Source organism: Ptiloglossa arizonensis, chromosome 13 (genome assembly GCF_051014685.1).
Source record: "Ptiloglossa arizonensis isolate GNS036 chromosome 13, iyPtiAriz1_principal, whole genome shotgun sequence".
NCBI classification, from domain to species: domain Eukaryota; kingdom Metazoa; phylum Arthropoda; class Insecta; order Hymenoptera; family Colletidae; genus Ptiloglossa; species Ptiloglossa arizonensis.
In genome coordinates this window covers 8,445,154-8,466,796 of record NC_135060.1, presented here as the reverse complement: position 1 = coordinate 8,466,796, position 21,643 = coordinate 8,445,154, and the positions used below count along the sequence as shown (strand labels likewise).

General features: G+C 37.5%; 3 protein-coding genes across 8 annotated transcripts in view; 1 reads left to right on the top strand and 2 right to left on the bottom strand.

Moving 5' to 3' along the window:
• Nucleotides 1–16,363, top strand: part of LOC143154097 (putative multidrug resistance-associated protein lethal(2)03659) — a 59,092-nt gene extending 42,729 nt beyond the window's left edge. For 3 of the 6 annotated variants that reach the window (XM_076325914.1, XM_076325912.1, XM_076325918.1), the window contains 11 exons: nt 8,782–8,930; nt 9,036–9,287; nt 9,930–10,185; nt 10,269–10,443; nt 10,699–10,855; nt 11,462–11,664; nt 12,599–13,925; nt 14,192–14,406; nt 14,536–15,614; nt 15,714–15,821; nt 15,894–16,363. In XM_076325914.1, the coding sequence (XP_076182029.1) occupies nt 8,857–8,930; nt 9,036–9,287; nt 9,930–10,185; nt 10,269–10,443; nt 10,699–10,855; nt 11,462–11,664; nt 12,599–13,925; nt 14,192–14,406; nt 14,536–15,614; nt 15,714–15,821; nt 15,894–15,929 (3,882 nt within the window). In that variant the 5' untranslated portion in view covers nt 8,782–8,856 and the 3' untranslated portion in view covers nt 15,930–16,363. Of the gene's footprint in view, nt 1–5,519; nt 5,694–5,793; nt 5,876–8,224; nt 8,244–8,781; nt 8,931–9,035; nt 9,288–9,929; nt 10,186–10,268; nt 10,444–10,698; nt 10,856–11,461; nt 11,665–12,598; nt 13,926–14,191; nt 14,407–14,535; nt 15,615–15,713; nt 15,822–15,893 lie in introns of those variants that run through there. The other 3 variants (XM_076325911.1, XM_076325913.1, XM_076325915.1) reach the window with 3 other exon arrangements.
• Nucleotides 301–1,961, bottom strand: LOC143153656 (odorant receptor 9a-like). Its single transcript, XM_076325075.1, has 6 exons — nt 1,942–1,961; nt 1,739–1,814; nt 1,613–1,678; nt 1,226–1,333; nt 886–1,041; nt 301–428 (listed from the first exon to the last, which is right to left on the bottom strand). The coding sequence occupies exons 1-6, from the start codon at nt 1,959–1,961 to the stop codon at nt 378–380; spliced, it is 477 nt and encodes a 158-aa protein (XP_076181190.1). The 3' UTR covers nt 301–377.
• A 1,906-nt stretch (nt 16,364–18,269) lies between the features above and the next one.
• Nucleotides 18,270–19,599, bottom strand: LOC143153655 (odorant receptor 82a-like). The gene is made up of 5 exons (XM_076325073.1): nt 19,531–19,599; nt 19,294–19,305; nt 19,101–19,208; nt 18,817–18,972; nt 18,270–18,397 (listed from the first exon to the last, which is right to left on the bottom strand). The coding sequence occupies exons 1-5, from the start codon at nt 19,597–19,599 to the stop codon at nt 18,347–18,349; spliced, it is 396 nt and encodes a 131-aa protein (XP_076181188.1). The 3' UTR covers nt 18,270–18,346.
• Nucleotides 19,600–21,643: the final 2,044 nt, after the last annotated feature.

Genomic DNA, 21,643 nt, shown 5'->3' with positions numbered 1-21,643 from the left:
CGAATTGGATTCAGCCACGATTACACAATCGGCGAATACTATACCGATTTGACGGTGATCATTGTCCTCTAGCGTGGTTACGAACGAATAACAATCCCACGAACTTCCAATCTCTTGAATCGAATTGTATCGATTCTCTTACAAAAAGTCAAGAAGGATATTCTTTTCTTTCGATCGTTGCACGATAAACAAAAACGGATTTTAATATATTGTTAAGCATAGATCTGCATTCACCACTGCTTGTGTTTCTTTTTATCATTTTTTTCTGGTATATTAGTAAAAGTAGATCAGCAACCATACGTTACAATGTGCAAAACAAAATACATTACCACAACGGTCTAAAGTCGTATTCGCATCACGAATTTTTTCTCGTTCCCTCACATATTGGCGCGTAGCATGGAGAGACCTCCCATCGAGGTTTTCATAATCTGTTTAAAGTAGAAATCGTTACGAATGTTCCCTTATATCGTAAGTCTTTTTAATGTACATTGATTACGAATTGTATAGAATATATTACTCGCTGATAAAGAGCTACAAATTAAAAAGAAGCGTCAAATGTTTCAAATCACTGTCTCTGTTTCCTTTAACAAACCCCATTTTTTTTTTATGGAAAGCCAACTAAAGAAAACAAGATAAATTTAATCGTATGATTACATTCTATTTTTATTCAATGTTTTCAAAAACAATGTTCAATTGTTCGAATGTACGACCAAAGGAGTTATCATTTAATGAATATGATTATTTCTTTAGTTACAAAGTCAATAACATTTTGAAAATGAGTATCATTTTTTTGCTAAGTGTTATTCTTTTCATTTTCGATGATTGAATTACGTAGAGCCATTTCTAATTACAAATATACAGGTTAAACTGTTGCACGATACTCACCCCACTGAAGCCAAACAGCGAGAAAGTATAAAATCTTCCAGCAGTGATGGACATAGTTCTTTGTCCGTTCATTATGCACATCAATAATGCTTTTCTATCGCTGCCTGCCACCTCTGGCCAGTTGATATCATAGAACGCGTCACCGATCTTCCGAGACTAAAAGACATTGCCGCATATTTTATACGTCAATTAACAAGTTAGCGAAAATGTTTGTTACTACGATAAGGCAACAGCTGTAACTGATTTTTATACAGTTCGAAACAATGAATAACATTCGTTACCTTATCGAAGAATAAACAAAGCTTGAATAAAGAAATATTTATATGTGTAATGTACATACTTCGTACATTAGCTGTTCGCCTATGTAGGAGTACAAGTATATAAAGGCAACGACATCAGTGGCGTATATAAGGAAATTGTATGCAACCAGTGGCTCTGAAGACATTTTCTGAAAAGTGAATCATCACAATAAATGCATACACGTATAGTAACGCAAATGTTTTCAGTCAATGATTAATATTCGAATATAACACGAATGTATCATTCTAAAATGGGGTAAAATATATATCTAGATTAAAGTCTCGAATAAAGAATAAAAGATTGACAATTTTTTATTCGTTACTCGTTGAATAAGAAATGTTACTTAAATTAAAGAATTAAATATATCAAAACGTGCACATATATATTTATTATTTATTCGGTATCTTTTATACAAATAAAGTTATACTTGTCTCTGCACTATACGTACATCAAACGCTTCTAGGAATTCAGTGAATATACTCAACAAACGTAACTACTGGATTACGTACACTGCATGTGATGAATGTTCGAATCTTATCATCGAAATGTTTACAACGAGACATTGTGTGTCTTTAGTTGTACTTTGAATGAAAAAACCCAATACAAAGTGCAGATTTGAGATCAAAGTGCTGTAAAAAAGAAAAAGAGAATTGTGCAAGGAAAACAAAGGCAAAGTTATCACAGACAAAGTGTGATTGCATTTAATGTTTGGAAAAGAAATATTAGAAAAATATCTCCGAATGACGCTCAAGGTACGCGTGTTCTTTGCAATGCATTATTTTATATCTACGTAGGATGCTAAGAAAACTTTTCTCCTGAAACAATATAAACAATCAGAGAATCAAAAGCGTATTTCTGTAGAATTTTTAAAAAAACCTTCTAATTTTTTTGGCTCTTGTCGCGTGATATAACGCCCAAAGTTTTGTAAAACACTTTTAAAAGCTTTAATCGTAATTATACCTAGTCGTGCGACAAAGTCTTTGCAACATCCCACGTGTTAAACAAATTCATTTACGTACGATCAGTACAACGTAAAAGGCAATTCCCAGTCTGAAGCCGCAACTCAGGAGTTCTATCAAGAGGATCAAGTTAAACACGTCGTTTAATGTGTTCGACAACCTGCAAAGAAATTTTTCTAAACAAATTCTTCGCAATAGCTTCTATTAATTCTAATAAACGAATCAGTACATACTTTGAATTTTGATACTCGCGAAATTATCAACATGGATATAGATTTCGAAATCAAACGAATTGTAATTATTTTGTAGATCGATATCGAAGTTATTTCTCAACAATAGATATGCACGCTTACCGTGTCAGCTCCAAATGCGTGATAACCGTTTGTCTGATGCCATCCTTGAAAGATTGCGATGGTTTCGGTTGTATATTTCGAATACGATAGGACAAAATCGATAATTTGGCACAGAGATGCAATACCAAATTAACTATAAAACTAACTTCGGCTACATGGCACATTGGTATGTACGTGGAAGGAAGTTGGTACACGTATACTAGACTGTAGAGTTTAGGTTCCCTGTAGTCGAAGACGATGTGAGCCCGGAAAGGTAGTTCATAGTGAATGCTAGTATTACCTGTGAGAATGACCGTAGAACAAGACACGTGAATTTAACACACTTTGCAAGCATTACATTTACACAGTACTTTCAGTCACGACACGTGAGGTCCAAATGAGAGAAATTCGACTTTGAATTTGTATCACGAGTCAATATATATTTTCACGATACGAATAAAATATCATCGTTTAGTCCTCGATTGTCGTTACTGGAAAGTGCACTGAAAATATCACCTATTATGACAGTTACTTTGTCACATATACGTTATGGTGGGGCCTGTAGAACCCCATAGAATTGTTTGAACGTTTTTAAGCATTTTTAAGAAAACAAATCTGTTGTAAATTACTCTTATATAATTTATCATGAAACTGGATAAATTGAATTTTTGACAATAACAGAATTCCCTGGGGTCTGTCGTATACCACGTTATCAGTTAATGTAACACGTCAAGCGGATGACGTTTGATCCACTGTTTGCAGATATCTATTGTTTTCCAAGAAGCTAATTCTGGCAACACCGATCGATTCGTTTTCTTGGTACGTGCAGGTGTACATCATTGTTAACGAATACCTCGGAAAGTGGACGTGAGCAAGCGTATCAAAGGATGGATGTACATAAGAAACACCGTGGTCATCGTGGCTATTGACGCATATTTGCCGAAACGATAGCAGATGGTGTTGTAGGCGAAGTACAAACGCTTCTCTTCGTCGTCCTTGAACATTTTCTCGTCCGTGAGTTCCTTCTTCATCGCGACAATCACCTCTTTCAAAGGTTTGCCATTTTTTTTTGTAAGAAGGAGAACCAAATACGTCGAGGTCGTTACCATGGATTCCAATATATTGGTTACCGTTACGTCGATATTGCCCAAACTGTCTTTCAGATCCCAATACTGCAAAATTAGGTTCAGACCGAAGTAGACCACCACACCGATGAAGAGTAGATGTGCACGTTGTCCTGGCCAGGCTCCAGATAACGAAAAGAGTCGTTCGTTCAACGCTAGCGAGTCTCGAATTTTGATTTCAACGTCGGTCTGCAAACATACACGACAAATTGCTCGAAGAATCTCGGGAATGCAATGAACATCGGGTCGTAACATACGAAACAGTTGTTCGTACAGTACTCAAACTGCGAAAAGCAGCGAGAAGTACAAATTGTACGCATTATTTGTGCAACGAAGAGCAGTTGTATTTGTACAGTTGTACAGTTGTAGCAGTTGTACAATAATCTATTATTGTACCGTATATTGACTCTTTCCGCGAGCAAAATACGTGATCTATGCTGTTACTCATTACTTTCCTTCGGTAGAGTACATGTACGCATAAATAAACTAGGAATTATAATAATCGCGTGAAGTCGAAAATTTTCCCGTTGATTTTCGCGTCGTTTGTTTCTATCCTTATATCTATGGAAAATAAAATACGTCCAGACGTATCTATGTACAAATTTTATCTTTTCGAAGAAATATACACGAAATTGGAGTATGTGTCGAAGAGCGTTCTGGGAACAGGTAAAATGTTTACTTGACGCTGTAAATAAGAATTAAGGGATCTAGACAAATTGCATCTAATACCGTTTTCGATATTTGAGTTTCGCGTATGGTTCTAGCAACAACGATATACCTTCCCGAGAAATAATATATAAAGTAACATACAGTACGTTATAGTTATTTCTTGCAATAACTCGTAACTATCAATAATATCCTCCGAATACACGAGAGGAATACACGAATATTATCGGTGTCGATTCCTGCCGAAAATTTTCAAATCGATGCAAATCGAAAGTCGGAGAATCAATTTTCCAAAAACTACGATCGTGAAAGGGTTTCCAAAATATCGATCTATTAAAAAATTATATTCATAATCAACGTCTCTCGTTCTCGGTCCCATCGACCAACTATTGTCTCATTTATGCAAAACGGAAACGTTCGAAGCGCGTGCAGCTTTCAGTGCACGGATTCAGGTCTCGAGGAGGAAATATCGCAACGAGGAAAAGCGGTTTCGGTTTTTCCGATTACTTCACGCGTAGCGGTGCATCTACTTGCACTCACGAACGATGCAACCGTTCGTAAAATCCGCGAGTACGAAATTTTCTCGATCGATCAGCCGAACATCGTCGGTGAAATTTTTTTCGACATCGACGCGTCTCGAAACGCGAAAGAATTTTGATCTCTCGTCTCTCTTCGTTCTCGGTTGCAAGATCGAATCGATTCTCACGTTCTCGACCATCTCGCGATTTTACGAACGTTAATCGTGTTACGACTCGACGGATGATATCTATCGTCTCACTTTCATCGCGTTCCCGCGTGAATCACTCGAGGCTCGAATTCGAACTGCGGATACGCGCGATAAAAAATTTCGCTCGACGGTGGTCACCTGAACGAAATCGATGTGCGATAATTTCGTGTGAGAAACGACACACCGGAGTCAGACACCTGTCAAATTACCGTAATTCCCTGCACGGAGGCAGATAATTGATGTTACCCGCGGTGTAATCAATTTACCGCTGACCATTCAGCGTACTCGTACTCGTTGCAATTACGAATGTTGTTTCATTTCCCATACCGCGTTACATTTATCGGTAATTACCCGCGACACACTGTTCCCGATAGGTAGACGTCGAAAAGTTTTGTCACACGTTTCGATGAAATTTCTACCCTGACAATTTACAAATTGTTCGACAGTCCCCGCTCGAGAAACACCGTTGTTACCGCGTTCGTTTCTCCGTGACAACGTAGAGAAAAACTCAAGACGTCGGTTTCAGTCGGTCGTTGGATCTTGCGCGGAGAACAAGTCAATGGACGAGGTGCATTCACGCGATTGCAACGTGATCAAGAGTAGCGAAGAGTGAACCAGACCACGAGTTTTCGATACGAATATTCGAACGGTGCAAAAAGTTGATTCGCGGAAGTGAAAGTGAAAGAAGTCCGGCACCAAGGTACCTCCAGACACTACGATTCCTCGTGTTCTTGTGATAATATTTATTTCATTTCTTAACAATGTCAAAACTCTTGAGAGAAATTGTTATCATCGAATAGGTGGAATACGTACGCGAGGATGGTCCTTAATTTTTGATCTTGGAATTCGAAAAAAAACCTACGGAATGAGTACGTACGAAAGGTGTGTAAAATATCAACTCTGTTAAAAATGATTTTAGATACGGATAAATTTGGTACACGGGAAACTTCACGGTCTGTTTTGCACGTTTTCCCGTTATTGGATCGATCTAATATTCTTTAAGAGTTATTTTTTTATATATTGAACCTACTCCGGCTATCCATATCACAATTTATTCTATTAATATATTCTTCGTGGGGATTGTTTAATACAATATCCATGAAACAAGATTTTACAGTCTCCTAGAAAATTTACATTAGTTTCTTCTAAATTGGAAAGCTCAATGGTGATCTTGTACTAGTCTCTATCTTATCAGTTAATCTGTTTTTGCAAAACGGTAGATTACAAAATCTCGATTATTATGTATAAAATATAATGTGTAACAGCACGATTATTTTACAGATACGTATATGTAATACTGTACTAGTCTTGAACGAATATGCCCTTCGTTTCTCCCAACGCGTCGAATATTTCGATGAAACGCGTTCCTAGGAAGCTAATTTCTTTATGGCTACAACGTAAATGTTGATTCGTACGTTGAGCAGTTGCTTCGAAAACATATCTTGATCGCGGGAAAATTAATACGACGATGAAGAAACAAGTAACTTTTGTTTCAGAAATGAGACTTCCGTGCTGTCGTTTCTTACGCGCTTGCGAAAATTAGAAATCATTATCGATATTATTATTCGAGACAAATTATTCGCAGATAATTCAGTCGTACTGTTATACCAAACCGTAATCATGCTACGATACCTACCGCATTGCATTCGTAGGATTAATCTCTGTTCCCATGCGAGCCAATTCATAGAAGTCAGATAACATAAGTCAGCCAAAACACTTCGACTAGGATCGAACTCTTTCTTTGTCACCGAACGATATAAAGACCCATCGAAGACCCCGAGGGTCCTTTCGCAAGAAATTACTAAATACAGAACTTTTCTATTTGTTATCGGGTGTGTTACAAACGTGTGTTGAGAAATAATTACTATTCGGTATGTTACAATGTACAGGATACAAAATATGTGCTGTAAAACCGATCGATGTTCCTCGTGGTCGTTTTCACCGTCGTAGAGTTACATTCTGGCTCGAATTCAATTATACATTCTTCTCTAAGTCATGTCTAAGTGCTAAGTACGTCCGTGAAATTCTTGTCAGTCGGTCTATTTCAACAAAACCAAAGTAAAGTGCCAAGGGATCGTTGAATTCTACACGAGTGTTCCTTCGACCCTTCCCTCCTGCATAACAGTACATCTATTTGTGTCGTTAGTTTTCATTGTTCGAGAAACGGAAAGGTCGCGTAACAATTCTTCGTGGTACGAGTGCAAAATTATGGTTTTTTACGATTCGTTCGCTACCACGTATGTTGTTCAGCACGGTCGTAAATCTCGATACAAACACTGATAAATCTGCTTCCGCAACAATGGAATTTCCTGTATGACACGCGACCTCGTATCCAATACAGACACGAAAGAATCGTTCGTCCTTTCCGTTGTTGCAATTTCCTTCGTTCGATGCAGGATTACACACAGTTTGCACGTATAACGATCCAAGGACCATCATTTTACATCGAAGAGAAAGACTAGCAGTTTGCTTCTACAGATATGTTGCAACTTCGACGTGGTTAGCTGTTCGAAAGGTCGTAGAAACGATTATGCGACAAATAAGAATTCGTATTTGCAGAAGCAGTATCCATCGTTAGAATTAAATTTGCACGGTTCGAATAATGAAATTTTTGCACAGTACGAAGATTGGGATATTATTTGATTTTTTAACAATTGGTTCAAAAATATGATGGTTCCGTATCAGTGATAGTTGAACGAAGTGTATTTCTAAAATATTATTTGGTTCCGAAATGTTTTCGAAAAGATAGGGTTTCAAAAATAAAGCTGACGTGGAGTTTGAGCAATGATTCCTTGTTTAATATGAAAACCATTGAGGAAGAAGGTTAAAAGTTAATCGTTTTTATCAAATGTTTAAAAGAAAGTTATTTTCCATTTCTACGCGAACGAGTTTTTTTCAGTCAATAGTATGAAAAAACATAATAATATACGATGATTTGATGGCCATCTTCCGTACGAAACGATATTTAAAGATAATAAATTTTACACAAGCAAACATCGTCTATAATAGATCAATTTTAATGAAAAATATTTTGAGTCTCGGTGGTTAGTGATACGTTTGATATGTTTACAAGATTTAAATGTATGGCGTTGCTCTTATTTACTCACCGCGTTACGGTGATTGTTTAATTGATATCGTTTATGATAACACCTCGCATAATAATGATAGGATAAACACACAGAATTCAGATCTAGCATTGCTTCGAAACAGTGCATGTGCATCTACTTTGCAGAGCACGTTATTCGCATTGGTGAGTTCCTTCCTGCATGTCACTTTTTAATCAATTTTCATACAATATCGAATGTCGTATGAAGTCTTATTTAACAAATTTTGCTATACACATTTTATTTGTACTAGACTACGTAACTACGCATATGCAGAAATATTATTTTACTTTAATAAGAACACTACGAGTATAAATTAAACGAGATTCTTTTCGAAGTTTCGATCGATTTTTCAATGAATGAGAATCCTCTTTACAAATTGTATTCTACTTAATCATAAACGTAACAATCGAAAAGGATTTCGATTTACATCTAGCGCTAAATTAATCGTTGAACTTTGAAATTATACAAGCAGAAACAACGATGGACGTACAAAAAATTGAAAAATATTTTAATACATTGCTCTTAGAAATTGTGTCGTGAATTTAAAATCACAATTGAAACGATCGAAAATGAACTGTATCGAACGCGTTGATAAACTTTCAACACGAGCATTGGCTCTTATTGAAGATGTATATTTTCGATCGAACATTGATTTCGTTACTCTGCATTTTTTTATTACAGCAAATGGGACACCCATAAGCAAATTCATGTTCGCAAACGTCTGGAGATGATTCAGGACGGTCGTATTTAGAAGAAATGGACAATAAGCCACAGAAAAAAATGCAGAATCCGCGACAAAATGCCAACCCGTTGTCCATACTTACATTCTGGTAAGAGTCACCTAAACGCGTTTACGTTGCACGCCACTCGCTCGTTTTTTATTCGCGTCGGGAACAAATCGCAACTACCGAAATCGAATTATTTTTAATCCGCAGGTGGATTCTCAAGCTGTTCGTTCTCGGTTACAAAAAAGAATTGCAGGAGAGCGATTTGTATCCCCCTTTATCGGACGATGAAAGCGACAAATTAGGACAGAGTATAGTACATAATTGGGAGAATGAGATAAAACGATGCGAGAAGAGAAAGGATGGCTCGAAACCGAGTTTATTCAGAGTACTCTATAAGTGCTTTGGTAAATTAGTCATGTACACAGGATTAGCGCTGTTTTTTCTAGAATTTGTCATACGGTATACTAATAAAGCTGCATAACTCTCTAACTGAGATCTTAATGCACTGCTCGAAATTATCACGGATTCGCCTCGTTTCGTCTAGAAATTTTATCATACAAGTACGATTACGCTTTAACTCGATCATGGGAAATTTCGCTAAATTCTTTCGTAATTGACTTCGATCTCGATGGCCATGATCCTCAAATTTGTCTCGTTTCGATCGAAATTTTTGCACTTATAAAATTTGAAGCCTCGAAAAAAAAGCAACAAGAATCGATCTTTCGATTTGGATAAAATGAAGTAAAATCATCACTCGCGATACAAAATTTACCACGGATTTTGAAAATCGATTCAAGCTATCGTATTCCTTACGAAAACTGGCACAACTTTTGTCGTTTGATTTCGTTGATTTCCATTGGCGAATCAAAGTTCAACAATCTTTTATCGGGATACGATTGGTTTCGCGATACGTGATTCCTTTTGCCAAACGTTTCGTTCGTATCGCGTACGTAGTCGTTCGTTCCTGATTTTTTATTTTCTTCTCCTCGATTGTTCAGAAATGTGGTCCTCCGATTGTTTCGAACAGCGTACTAGGTTGCATGCAGATAGCATAAATGAGAAACTGGTAGACGTAGACGTTTACTTTGCATTTTGTTACAGAATCGCGAAGCCTTTTTTACTCGGCAGGCTGTTGCGTTATTTTTCTACAAATAGAGAAGAATGGGACGTCCAGGTGTATTATTACACGGCAGGATTTTGCCTGTTGCCTTTTCTCGACTGTTTCATTATAAATTTGTCGCTACAGACTTTGATGCACGTGGGAATGAAAGTCAGAGTGGCGTGTTGCACTCTCATCTACAGAAAGATACTGAGACTGTCCAGTTCTGTCCTTGAAAACGAAACGTCTGTTGGACAGGTGACGAATGAATTAATTAAGGTTGATCGTTCTGATTTAGATACACGACCTTACTTTTTTCCTTTTTTTCCCGTTTTTTTCAGATGGTCAATTTCCTGAGCAACGACGTTAACAGGCTCGATTACTTTGTTTTTTGCATTCATTACTTATGGATCGGTCCGATGCAAATGTTTCTAATAGCGTACTTTGTATATTGCGAGATTGGATTGGGCGCTATTACTGGAATGATCGCGTTTTTGTTATGCGTACCAATGCAACGTAAGACAGAGAGATTACAAAGCATTGAACGGCAAATATTTCTTTTTTTTTTTTAACGATAATTGAAGTTTTAAGAATTGTTACATTTAAATCGTTCGAAGTGTTATTCGAAGGAAATCGTCAAATTTGATCGAATACGATATCTGCGAATAGAACATTTTATTGTACAGAGTGTCTCGTAATATACGAGTATAAAACTAGAATTAACCATTGCACAAATTATTAGAGAGCTTTTATTTACATTGCATCTTTTAGTGTTCCTGGGTTGGAAGGTATCCCGATTAACGCTTGGGTCTGCCCAAAGGACCGACGACAGACTCAGTTTGATGAATCAAATTATCGCCGGAGTTCAGATAATTAAGATGTACGTTTGGGAAGTTCCATATTCGTTTCTTGTCGAGAAAGCCAGACGGTAAGAGAAACTCGATAGATACATATCTTAAGTTAACGTCTTTAATCCTTCAACGCGTTGTGCCGAACCGAATTCGACTCTTGCTTCGAATATAATTTCACTTGTTTTGTCCAGTAAACAAACAAAAACAGCTATATCGTTTCTTTAACAATTCTTGGATGAGTAGACTATTTAAATACCTTCACGATGATGCTAAAACGAAACAAAAACATACATAGGATTGTAAACGTATCACAGCTATGAAATTTTAGTGAAAACTTAATAAACTCTTTTTTCATTTGTGAAGTTTTGTACTACCACACGTGCTATAATTAAACTATTGAAAATTTAATAAATAATGAACAACATATTCGACAACCACGGTATGGAGACAGTTCTCAAAGTATCGTTAAAAGTAAGCCCTACCGGTATCGTTGATCTATTCAAGCAAACGCGTTGAAGGTACTTATCAAAAACTGAAAGAAGTTCCACAAGCCATCATCGTTTGATTTACACTATATGCAATCCACTAACAAACACTACTACACTAAGTTTTCAAACAGAGATTTATTAAAACTTTTCGTTTGCACCCAACGTGTTTCTTTAACTGCTTATTTTTTGCTCCAGGAAAGAAGTGAATGTGATACAAAAATATTCGATCATCGAACAGTTCGGTTTAACATTCGATTACTACGTTCCACGTGTCGCTTTTTTTATTACTATATTGACATACGTCTTAACTGGGAACACTATCAATGCCGAGAAAGTATTTATGACAACAGGATTTTATTCTATTTTACAAACGTCCATGACCCTTGGATTTGCTTTGAGTAAGTTGCTCCTTTATCTGGGTCCGAAGTAATGAAATTATCTAAACAGTGTATCTAACGACGTAAAGTGTTACATTAACCTGGGATAGAAAGATTTACTTTGGACTTTTCGTCGTAATTTTGCCAAGTTGAAATTTACATATATAACAAAGTTACCACGATCCGCGAATCAATTGTATAATAGAACGTTTGAATCGGTTCATCGAAATTGTAATCGCGGTTTTTACAAATCCGCATTGTACACGAGAAATATTTAACACACTGCCCAGAAATTTTCCGTAAATATTCCATAAAAGTATTCGGAAATAGTTACGATCAAATTTTTTTCGAGAAGAACTTCTACGTATTCTTTTCTTTTTCGTTCAATCGCAAGTAAATGAAAGAAAAAAAAACATATTTACCAATCGATATTTACAAGTTGAAAAACCACTATTTTATTTTAACCACTATTATTTTTTCCAAATTGGTTTACTTATTTTATTTTCCATCCGTTTCACTCGAATTATTCGAACACCATCGCGATCAAACACCACCGAAAAGATACGTTGGAAGGTAATCTTTTCCAAATTTTTCACAAAGAATCGAAAAGATTTCGATACGTATACTTTTGAATCGAACCAAATAAAGTCAACGTACGTTAATGATGTGCTTACAAACAAAATTCCAAGATAAATCTTTTGATTATAAACGCTCAAGCGCACATATGCCACTCGTCGAGTTGAACCTATACTACTGTGAGAAACGTTTTGTTTTGTTTTTTTTTTTTTTTTCTTTTTTTAGACCTCCTACCTATGAAAACTAATGAACTCGATTCAGACTCGTATAAGCGGGAGTTGCGGTATTCGTTTAAATAGAAACTAAAATTTCGAATACATTAATACAAGGTACGCTGGTCTGAACCGATGTAAGTAAAAATATACAATTGTGTACCTAGGTATCCATCAACTAGCCGAGGCAGCAGTGTCAATCAGACGTCTCGAGAAGTTCATGTTGCACCTCGAGGTATCGAAACCATCGTGCACGATTAAAAATCAAGTGGCCACGCAGTCGATTCCAGTTTATTTGAAAAACGCTACCGCCAGATGGGACGAACTCAGAGACTACACCTTGCAGAATGTGGACTTGACCGTGCACGCAGGTAACTTCGTGGCAATCGTCGGTCAAATAGGATCCGGGAAGAGCAGTTTATTGCAGACAATACTTGGCGAGTTACCACTGAACGATGGTGTCCTGGAAATCAACGGAAGGATAAGTTTTGCCAGTCAAAAGCCATGGGTTTTTGCTTCCTCGATCAGACAGAACATCCTCTTCGGTCAACCGATGAACGAAACTCGTTACAACGAAGTGCTTCGAGTCTGTCAACTCAACCAGGACATAAACTCAATGCCGCACCGCGACAGCACCATTGCTGGCGAGAGAGGTATCAATCTGAGCGGTGGCCAACGGGCTAGAATCAATCTAGCCCGTGCACTGTACTCGGACGCGGACATTTACCTCTTGGACGATCCTCTGTCCGCGGTGGATGCACACGTCGCTAGTCGCATCGTTCACGAGTGTATATGCGGTTTTCTCAAAGACAAAACACGAATCCTGGTCACGCATCAGGTACAGTACTTAAAGCCCGCCGATCTGATCGTTGTGATGAGCAGCGGTAGCGTCCAGGCTAGAGGCAGCTTCGTGGAGCTTCGAAACATGAATCTCGATTTCATGAAAATCTTTCAAGACGTGAACGAGAAAGAAGAGACCAATGAATCGGAGGATGGTGGCGACACGAGGCATTCGGACGAGACCACGAAGAAAAAAGATGAGGAAACAGCCGTGGCCGATGGACCGGCGGATGTCACGGAAACAAGGACGTCCGGAAAAGTTTCTAGTACAGTTTTTTTAGCCTACTGGAAAGCGAGCAAGAATACGTTCCTGGTTGTTCTGATGGTGGTACTTTTTCTCGTTAGACAAATAATGGTTAACGGATGCGATTATTTGATCGCCTTTTGGGTGAATAACGAGGTCGCATCATGGACCAGGACTGAGAACGATACGTTGGATTTTCAATGGTCCGGTGCGCTGTCTCGTGATGGAATTATTTATATTTATAGTGCGCTAACACTGAGCATCGTCTTCATCTTTCTGTTCCAAACGTTCGCGTACTACGGGGTCTGCATGCGAGCATCGAAAAACTTGCACGCAGACATGTTTCGAAGTATCGTACGGACTGTGATGTATTTCTACAATACCAATCCTGCGGGTCGAATATTAAACAGGTATAGAATCAAATTTGCACGTAAACTGGGACAGTTTAAGGTACTACAGTCGGTTCGAGTTCTCCCTAACATTGAGAAAAAGGTTTACTGCTCCACTTGCGGAAAACCTTGAATACGACTTTTTAGAAGTCTGTATAGTTTATGATTATTCCATGTATCGCGGGTCAGAAATGTATAGGAGTATCTCTATGCCTAGAACTGATCCTGTACGTAAATATCCCTCTGATCGGTGCAATTGACATTAACGACGCTATTTCTGAACGAAGGTTTGCCAAAGACATTGGTATCATCGACAAAAAACTGCCATTCACAATGTTCGACGTTGCGATGATGTTATTAAATTTCGTTGGAGCTGTAATCATCGTCGGTACAGTGAGCCTTTGGTTGTTAATACCGACGTTCGTCGTCATAGTGCTTTTCTACTATATGCGAGTAATTTACATTTCGACTAGTCGTGATGTTAAACGTATGGAAGGTATCAGTAAGTATCCTTTTGAGAGCAATACGCGCACCATATATTAAACGGTGGCACAAATTGTATTAGCTTAGGGGCAGAACGGTACCCCTGAACACTACTGATTAGTACTCAGCTAAAAATACCATTTTTCAGCACGATCGCCCGTGTTCGATCACGTCGGTGCAACGTTGCAAGGACTAACGACCATCAGAGCGTTCAAAGCCGAGAAGATAGTTACATGGCAGTTCGATTGCCATCAAAATCTTCACACTTCCACTTGGTTTATATTTATCTCCACTTCACGAGCCTTCGGGTTCTACATCGAAACATTCTGCCTCATTTACGTGGCACTGATCACGATCGCGTTCCTATTTTTCGAGAACCTCGCCAACGCTGGTGACATCGGTCTGGTGATCACACAAATCACCGGGGTCATCGGAATCTTGCAATGGGGTATGCGACAAACTGCCGAGCTGGAGAATCAGATGACGTCCGTGGAAAGAGTTCTGGAGTACAGTAACTTAGAAGAGGAGCCATTCCTTGACAGTAATGAGGAACAAAAACCACCGATCGGGTGGCCCAGCAAGGGTTACGTAGAATTTAAGGATGTGAGACTAAAATATGGACCTAAGAGCTCTTATGTTCTAAAGGGCGTGAATTTCGTTGTCATGCCCAAAGAGAAGGTTGGCGTCGTCGGTAGAACCGGTGCTGGAAAATCTTCTTTGATCAGCGCGCTCTTCCGATTGGCGTACATAGAAGGAGACATCATCATAGACGACTTACCCACGAGTAAAGTCGCGTTGCACGATTTCCGTTCGAAAATTAGTATCATACCGCAGGAACCGGTATTGTTCAGCGGCAGTCTTCGACGAAATCTAGACCCATTCGACGAATATTACGACAACGCTTTGTGGGAAGCTCTCGAAGAAGTTGAATTGAAAGAAACCATCTTGGAAATGGCTGTCGGTTTGGACAGTAAAGTATCCGAAGATGGATCAAATTTCAGCGTCGGGCAACGTCAATTATTATGCCTTGTTCGTGCACTAGTTAGGAAAAACAAAATTATGGTACTCGACGAGGCCACTGCCAATGTTGACCCACAGACTGACTCCTTGATACAAACGACTGTCAAGAAGAAATTCATAGATTGTACCGTCTTCACTATAGCGCATCGATTGAATACTATAATGGACAGTGATAAGATACTCGTGATGGACCAAGGCCATCTAGTTGTAAGTACTTTTGTTCATCGAACTTGAACTTAAACTTTCGATGCGCTGGATGGTGAGTAATGTATACTTTACACGTATTGTCAAACGTTATTATTTTAGGAATTTGATCATCCGCACGTTTTATTGCAAAAGAAAGGCTATTTTTACAACATGGTGCAACAGACTGGTGCTGCAATGGCGAACAGCCTGTCGGAAGTGGCAAAGAATGTAAGCAATATATTGAATACATAGAGAGATGAAAAATATCAGACGAATTAACGAATTACCATCTCCTTTCAGAGTTTCTATAGAAACAACGAAGAATCACCTCAATAATAGTCAATCTCGAATAATATCTAAAGACAATATTTAAGAAAAATTTTTCTGCGCATTCGATTTATACTTTACCGTTTAAGAGGTAAGAAACAGATTTTGCTAGGTATATATTCCATTATATAAATTACCACAAAAGGATTAAGTTTTTACTATGGTATTACCGCTTAGTTGTAAGTACCCTATTTACAATAAAAATCGACGGATTTTTTTTTTGTAATGAAAACATAATATCAATAAAATACTATGAAATAAACAATATCACATTTCTTGTTAAATAAACGCAAGGAACCAAAGAACGTGTCGATAATATTCCACATTTGTTGATATTCAATGTAGAATTTTTATTCATCGATCGATCAATGTCTTCTCGTATTAATTTTTATCTATGTTTCAATCTCTATGTATTTGATTTACGATTAAAAATATCTTTTGTATTGAATTTTCATTTATTTACCATGTTCCCAAGTCAATTTCTTACGCGCAATCGATCATTTGAGGATTCTTCGACACATATTTCGCAACAGTAGCCTAGCACTAGTAGCCTAGCTTTTGTATATTTAATAAGAGAAAAACAAGGAAATGAGATACGTTCCAAATATTTAAGAATAATATCCATTTCTCCGTGCTTCACAAGTCATTGTAACTCGAAAATAAATAAATTATGACCTACCATTATTCCTTAAACATTCTACATCATTAAATAACTCCTCCTTTTTTTTTATTGATTTTTTCCTATGGATGTTAACAGACTGTAGAAGTCTATAGAATCCCTTAAAATTTTAACAACTTTCCCTATAGTTAAGTACTCCTTGTTACGATATTCCAAATCTGTTCTGCAAAAGTACGTCTTGTATTATAACATGGAAACACTATATAAACTCACTTAAACTATACTTAATTGTAAATCGGATACTCACGCGCGTATACGGACACGTGGAACCCAGATACTTGCACATAAACGTATATAGTACGTTATATGACGTTGCACTTTTATAAGCTGTTTATGGTGAGATCTCATCGTATCCAAATTTATGATGTCCATTTCGTTGCTCACGCCCTTTTGGCAACTAGAAAACCTCCTAGATTACTTCTTTGACGTTAATAAAGACAATTATATGTTCAATAATAAAAAAAGAATGGTAGATATCTCGATTGTTGCTGGTGGAATGATACTCGTACAATCTTGATCGAATAACTGAACGTACTTACTTTGTCAACTGCAAATGCGAGATCACAAACTTTTTGATACTATCGTGAAAGCTCTCCATTCAACACAGTGGACACATTTCGTACACGATGGTTCAGAATAGAATATTTTGCAGAAATGTGTTGCACCGAAGTAATGATCAATGAGACTTCGAACACGTGAAGCATTCCGATATATGCGATTGGAAATCAATACAGGTACACCAGATTGCAGGTAGCGGTTCGTGATAGTCGAAAATAATATTCACATGTATAATGTTCAAATAAAATAAACATGTCACAATATAAAACCGCGTATAAATTTCACGTTAACGACGATAATTTCGACTCGTAAAATGCAATGATGTTCGAAGAAGACTAAAAGAGTCTACGTTGTAACTGACACGAAAGCAATTTTGAACACGTGTATTCTTTGAAAATGAATCCCTACCCAAGTCATTTGAACGTTATCTTCGATCACACTGTCCGATAAATTCAAACTTTTTTTTTGTTTTCGAATAATCAGTGGGTGTTCCTTGTAGAAGTACACTCCCTAAACAAGAATGCAAAAGTCGAATTGTTGTACCACTCCCAATTCGAAACTAGTTGTATCATTCCCACTGTACTCTATTTTTCCTGTGAAAGCGCATTTAATTCGAAGGGTGACATATTGGGTCGTTTTTTCGTAAGAATGTGTAGTAGAGATACTGACGAGGGAACATTGGAAGTATAATCGGACCAATTGATTCTGTCTACACTATCGTAAGATGAATGAAAGACGTTGTGCTCCTTTCGATATTTCCAATTGGGAGCGCGATGTTTATCACGCATATTTCACTAATCAGAAGTCACGTCCCTGATCTATGTATCTCCTTTTGTATTGACAGAATCATTTGAATCGGTTGTACAGTTAATTCCACTTGTACGACCACCGAATTGGATTCAGCCACGATTACACAATCGGCGAATACTATACCGATTTGACGATGATCATTGTCCTCTAGCGTGGTTACGAACGAATAACAATCGCACGAAGTTCCAATCTCTTGAATCGAATTGTATCGATCCTCTTACAAAAAGACAAGAAGGATATTCTTGTGTTTCTTTTTATCATTTTTTTCTGGTATATTAGTAAAAGTGGATCAGCAACCATACGTTACAATGTGCAAAATAAAATACATTACCATAACAGTATAAAATCGTAATCGCATTGCGAATATTCTTTCGCTCCCTTACATACTTGCGCGTAGCATGGAGAGACCTCCCATCGAAGTTTTAATGACCTGTTTGAATTGGAAATCGTTACGAATATTCTCTTGTGTCTATCGGAAAATTAATCGCAACAGAGATAATACTACACATTCAATCTCGAGTCTTTTTAATGTTCATTGATTATGACTTGTATAGAATATACTACTCGCTGATAAAGAACTACAAATTGAAAAGAAGCGTTAAATATTTCAAATCACAGCCTCTGTTTCTTTTAACAAAACCCTTTTATTTTTTGAAGAAAAGCCAACTAAAGGAAACAAGATAAATTTAATCGTATAAATCGATTTTATTTTAGTTACAACGTCAATTATATTTTGAGAATGAGTATTATTCTTTTGCAAAGTGTTATTCTTTTCATTCTCGAGGGTTGAATTACACACAGACACTTCATACTATAAATATATGGGTTAAACTGTTGCAGGATACTCACCCCACTGAAGCCGAACAGCGAGAAAGTAAAAAATTTTCCAGCAGTGATAAACATAGTTTTTTGTCCGTTCATTATACACATCAATAATGCTTTTCTATCGCTGTTTGCCGCTTCTGGCCAGTTGATATCATAGAACGCGTCACCGATCTTCTGAGACTGAAACACATTATAGGACAATTATATAGGACGTTTATACGTCAATTAACAAATTGACGAAAATGTCACCTTATCGAAGAGTAAACAAAGCTTGAATAAAGAAATATTTGTATGTGTAATGTACATACTTCGTACATTAGCTGTTCGCCTATGTAGGAGTACAAGTATATAAAGGAACCGACATCAGTGGCGTATACAAGGAAATTGTATGCAACCAGTGGCTCTGTAGACAATTTCTGAAAAGTGAATCATCACAATAAATGCATACGTGTATAGTAACGCAAATGTTTTCAGTCAATTATTAATATTCGAATATAATACGAATGTATCATTCTAAAATGGGGTAAAATATATATCCAGATTAAAGTCTCGAATAAAGAATAAAAGATAGACAATTTTGTATTCATTACTCGTTGGATAAGAAGTGTTACTTAAATTATAGAATGAAATATATCAAAACGTGCACATATATTTTTATTATTTACTCGTCATCTTTTATACGAATAAAGTTATGCTCGTCTCTGTACTATACGTGCATTAAACGTTTCGTTTACTTACGATCAGTACAACGTAAAAGGCAATTCCCAGTCTGAAGCCGCAACTCAGGAGTTCTATCAAGAGGATCATGTTAAACATGTCGTTTAATGTGTTCGATAACCTGCAAAGAACTTTTGCTAAACCAATTCTTCGCAAACTCTTGCAATATCGGAGATATTAAATCTGCAAATATTTACGGGATCACCGTATACAATTTGTTTCAATAGCCTCTATTAATTCTAATAAATGAATCAGTACATACTTTGAATTCTGATACTAGCGAAATCATCAACATGGATATAGATTTCGAAATCAAACGAATTGTAATTATTTTGTAGATCGATATCGAAATTATTTGTCAACAATAGATATGCACACTTACCGTGTCAGCTCCAAATACGTGATAACCGTTTGTCTGATACCGTCCTTGAAAGATTGCGATGGTTTCGGTTGAATATTTCGAATACGATAGGACAAAATCGATAATTTGGCACAGAGATGCAATACCAAATTAACTATAAAACTAACTTCGGATACGTGGCACATTGCTACGTACGTGGAAGGAAATTGATACATGTATACTAGACTGTAGAGTTTAGGTTCCCTGTAGTCGAAGATGATGTGAGCCCGGAAAGGTAGTTCATAGTGAATGCTGCTATTACCTGTGAGAATGAACGTAGAACAAAACACGTGAATTTAACACACTTTGCAAGCATTACATTTACACAGTACTTTCAGTCACGACACGTGAGGCCCAAATGAGAGAAATTCGACTTTGAATTTGTGTCACGAGTCAATATATATTTTCACGATACGAATAAACTATCATCGTTTAGTCCTCGATTGTCGTTGCTGGAAAGTGCACTGAAAATTTCACCTATTATGACAGTTACTTTGTCACATATACGGTATGGTGGGGCCTGTAGAACCCCATAGAATTGTTTAAACGTTTCTAAGCATTTTTAAGAAAACAAATCTGATGTAAATTACTCTTATCAATTTATTATGAAACTGAATAAATTGAATTTTTGACAATAACAGAATTCCCTGGGGTCAGTCAGACACCAAGTTATCAGTTACGAATTAATGTAACAAGTCAAGCGGATGACGTTTGATCCACTGTTTCTAGATTTCTATTGTTTTCCAAGAAGCTAATTCTGGCAACACCGATGGATTCGTTTTCTTGGTACAAGCAAGTGTACATAATTGTTAACGAATACCTCGGAAGGTGGACGTGAGCAAACGTATCAAAGGGCGGAAATACATAAGAAACACCGTGCCCGTCGTGACTATTAACCCATATTTGCCGAAACGATAGGAGATGATGTTGTAGGCGAAGTACAAACGCTTCTCTTCGTCGTCCTTGAACATTTTCTCGTCCGTGAATTCCTTCTTCATCGCGACAATCACCTCTTTCAAATGTTTGCCATTTTTTTTGGTTATAAGGAGAACCAAATACGTCGAAGTCGTTACAGTGGACTCCAAGACATTGGCCACTGTTACGTCGATATTGCCCAAACTGTCTTTCAGATCCCAGTATTGCAAAATTATGTTCACATTGAAGAAGACCACCACGCCGATGAAAAGTAAATTCGCACGTTGCTCTGGCCAGGCTCCGGATAACGAAATGACCCGTTCGTTCAACGCTAGCGTGTCTCGAATTTTGATGTCAACGTCGGTCTGCAAACATTCACGACAAATTGCTCGAACAATATGGAATGCAACATCGGGTGGTAACATACGAAACAATTGTTCGTACAGTACTCAATCTGCGAAAAGCATCGTGAAGTGTGAATTGTACGCATTCATTCATAGAAAACCGAAACGTTTGAAGCACGTGCAGAGTCCAGTGCACGAATTCAGATCTCGAAGAGGAAATATCGTAACGAATAAAAGTGGTTTCGAATTTTCCAATTACTTCACGCGTAGCAGTGCATCTACTTGCACTCGCGGACGATGCAACCGTTCGTAAAATCCGCGAGTACGAAATTTTCTCGATCGACCAGCTGAACATCGTCGGTGAAATTTTTTCGATATCGACGCGCTTCGAAACGCGAAAGAATTTTGATCTCTCGTCTCTCTTCGTTCTCGGTTGCAAGATCGAATCGATTCTCACGTTCTCGAGCTTCTCGCG

Excerpts from the sequence above, each read along its gene's own strand:
- LOC143153655 (XM_076325073.1), bottom strand. The coding sequence starts at position 19,599 with ATGATCCTCTTGATAGAACTCCTGAGTTGCGGCTTCAGACTGGGAATT. Across the intron at positions 18,973-19,100 it reads GCGAACAGCTAATGTACGAA|TCTCAGAAGATCGGTGACGC; the intron begins GTATGTACATTA and ends AATGTGTTTCAG. Across the intron at positions 18,398-18,816 it reads CGCTGTTCGGCTTCAGTGGG|GTCATTAAAACTTCGATGGG; the intron begins GTGAGTATCCTG and ends CAATTCAAACAG.
- LOC143153656 (XM_076325075.1), bottom strand. The coding sequence starts at position 1,961 with ATGCATTGCAAAGAACACGC. Across the intron at positions 1,815-1,941 it reads ATGCATTGCAAAGAACACGC|CACTTTGATCTCAAATCTGC; the intron begins GTACCTTGAGCG and ends TCTTTTTTACAG. Across the intron at positions 1,042-1,225 it reads GCGAACAGCTAATGTACGAA|TCTCGGAAGATCGGTGACGC; the intron begins GTATGTACATTA and ends AATGTCTTTTAG.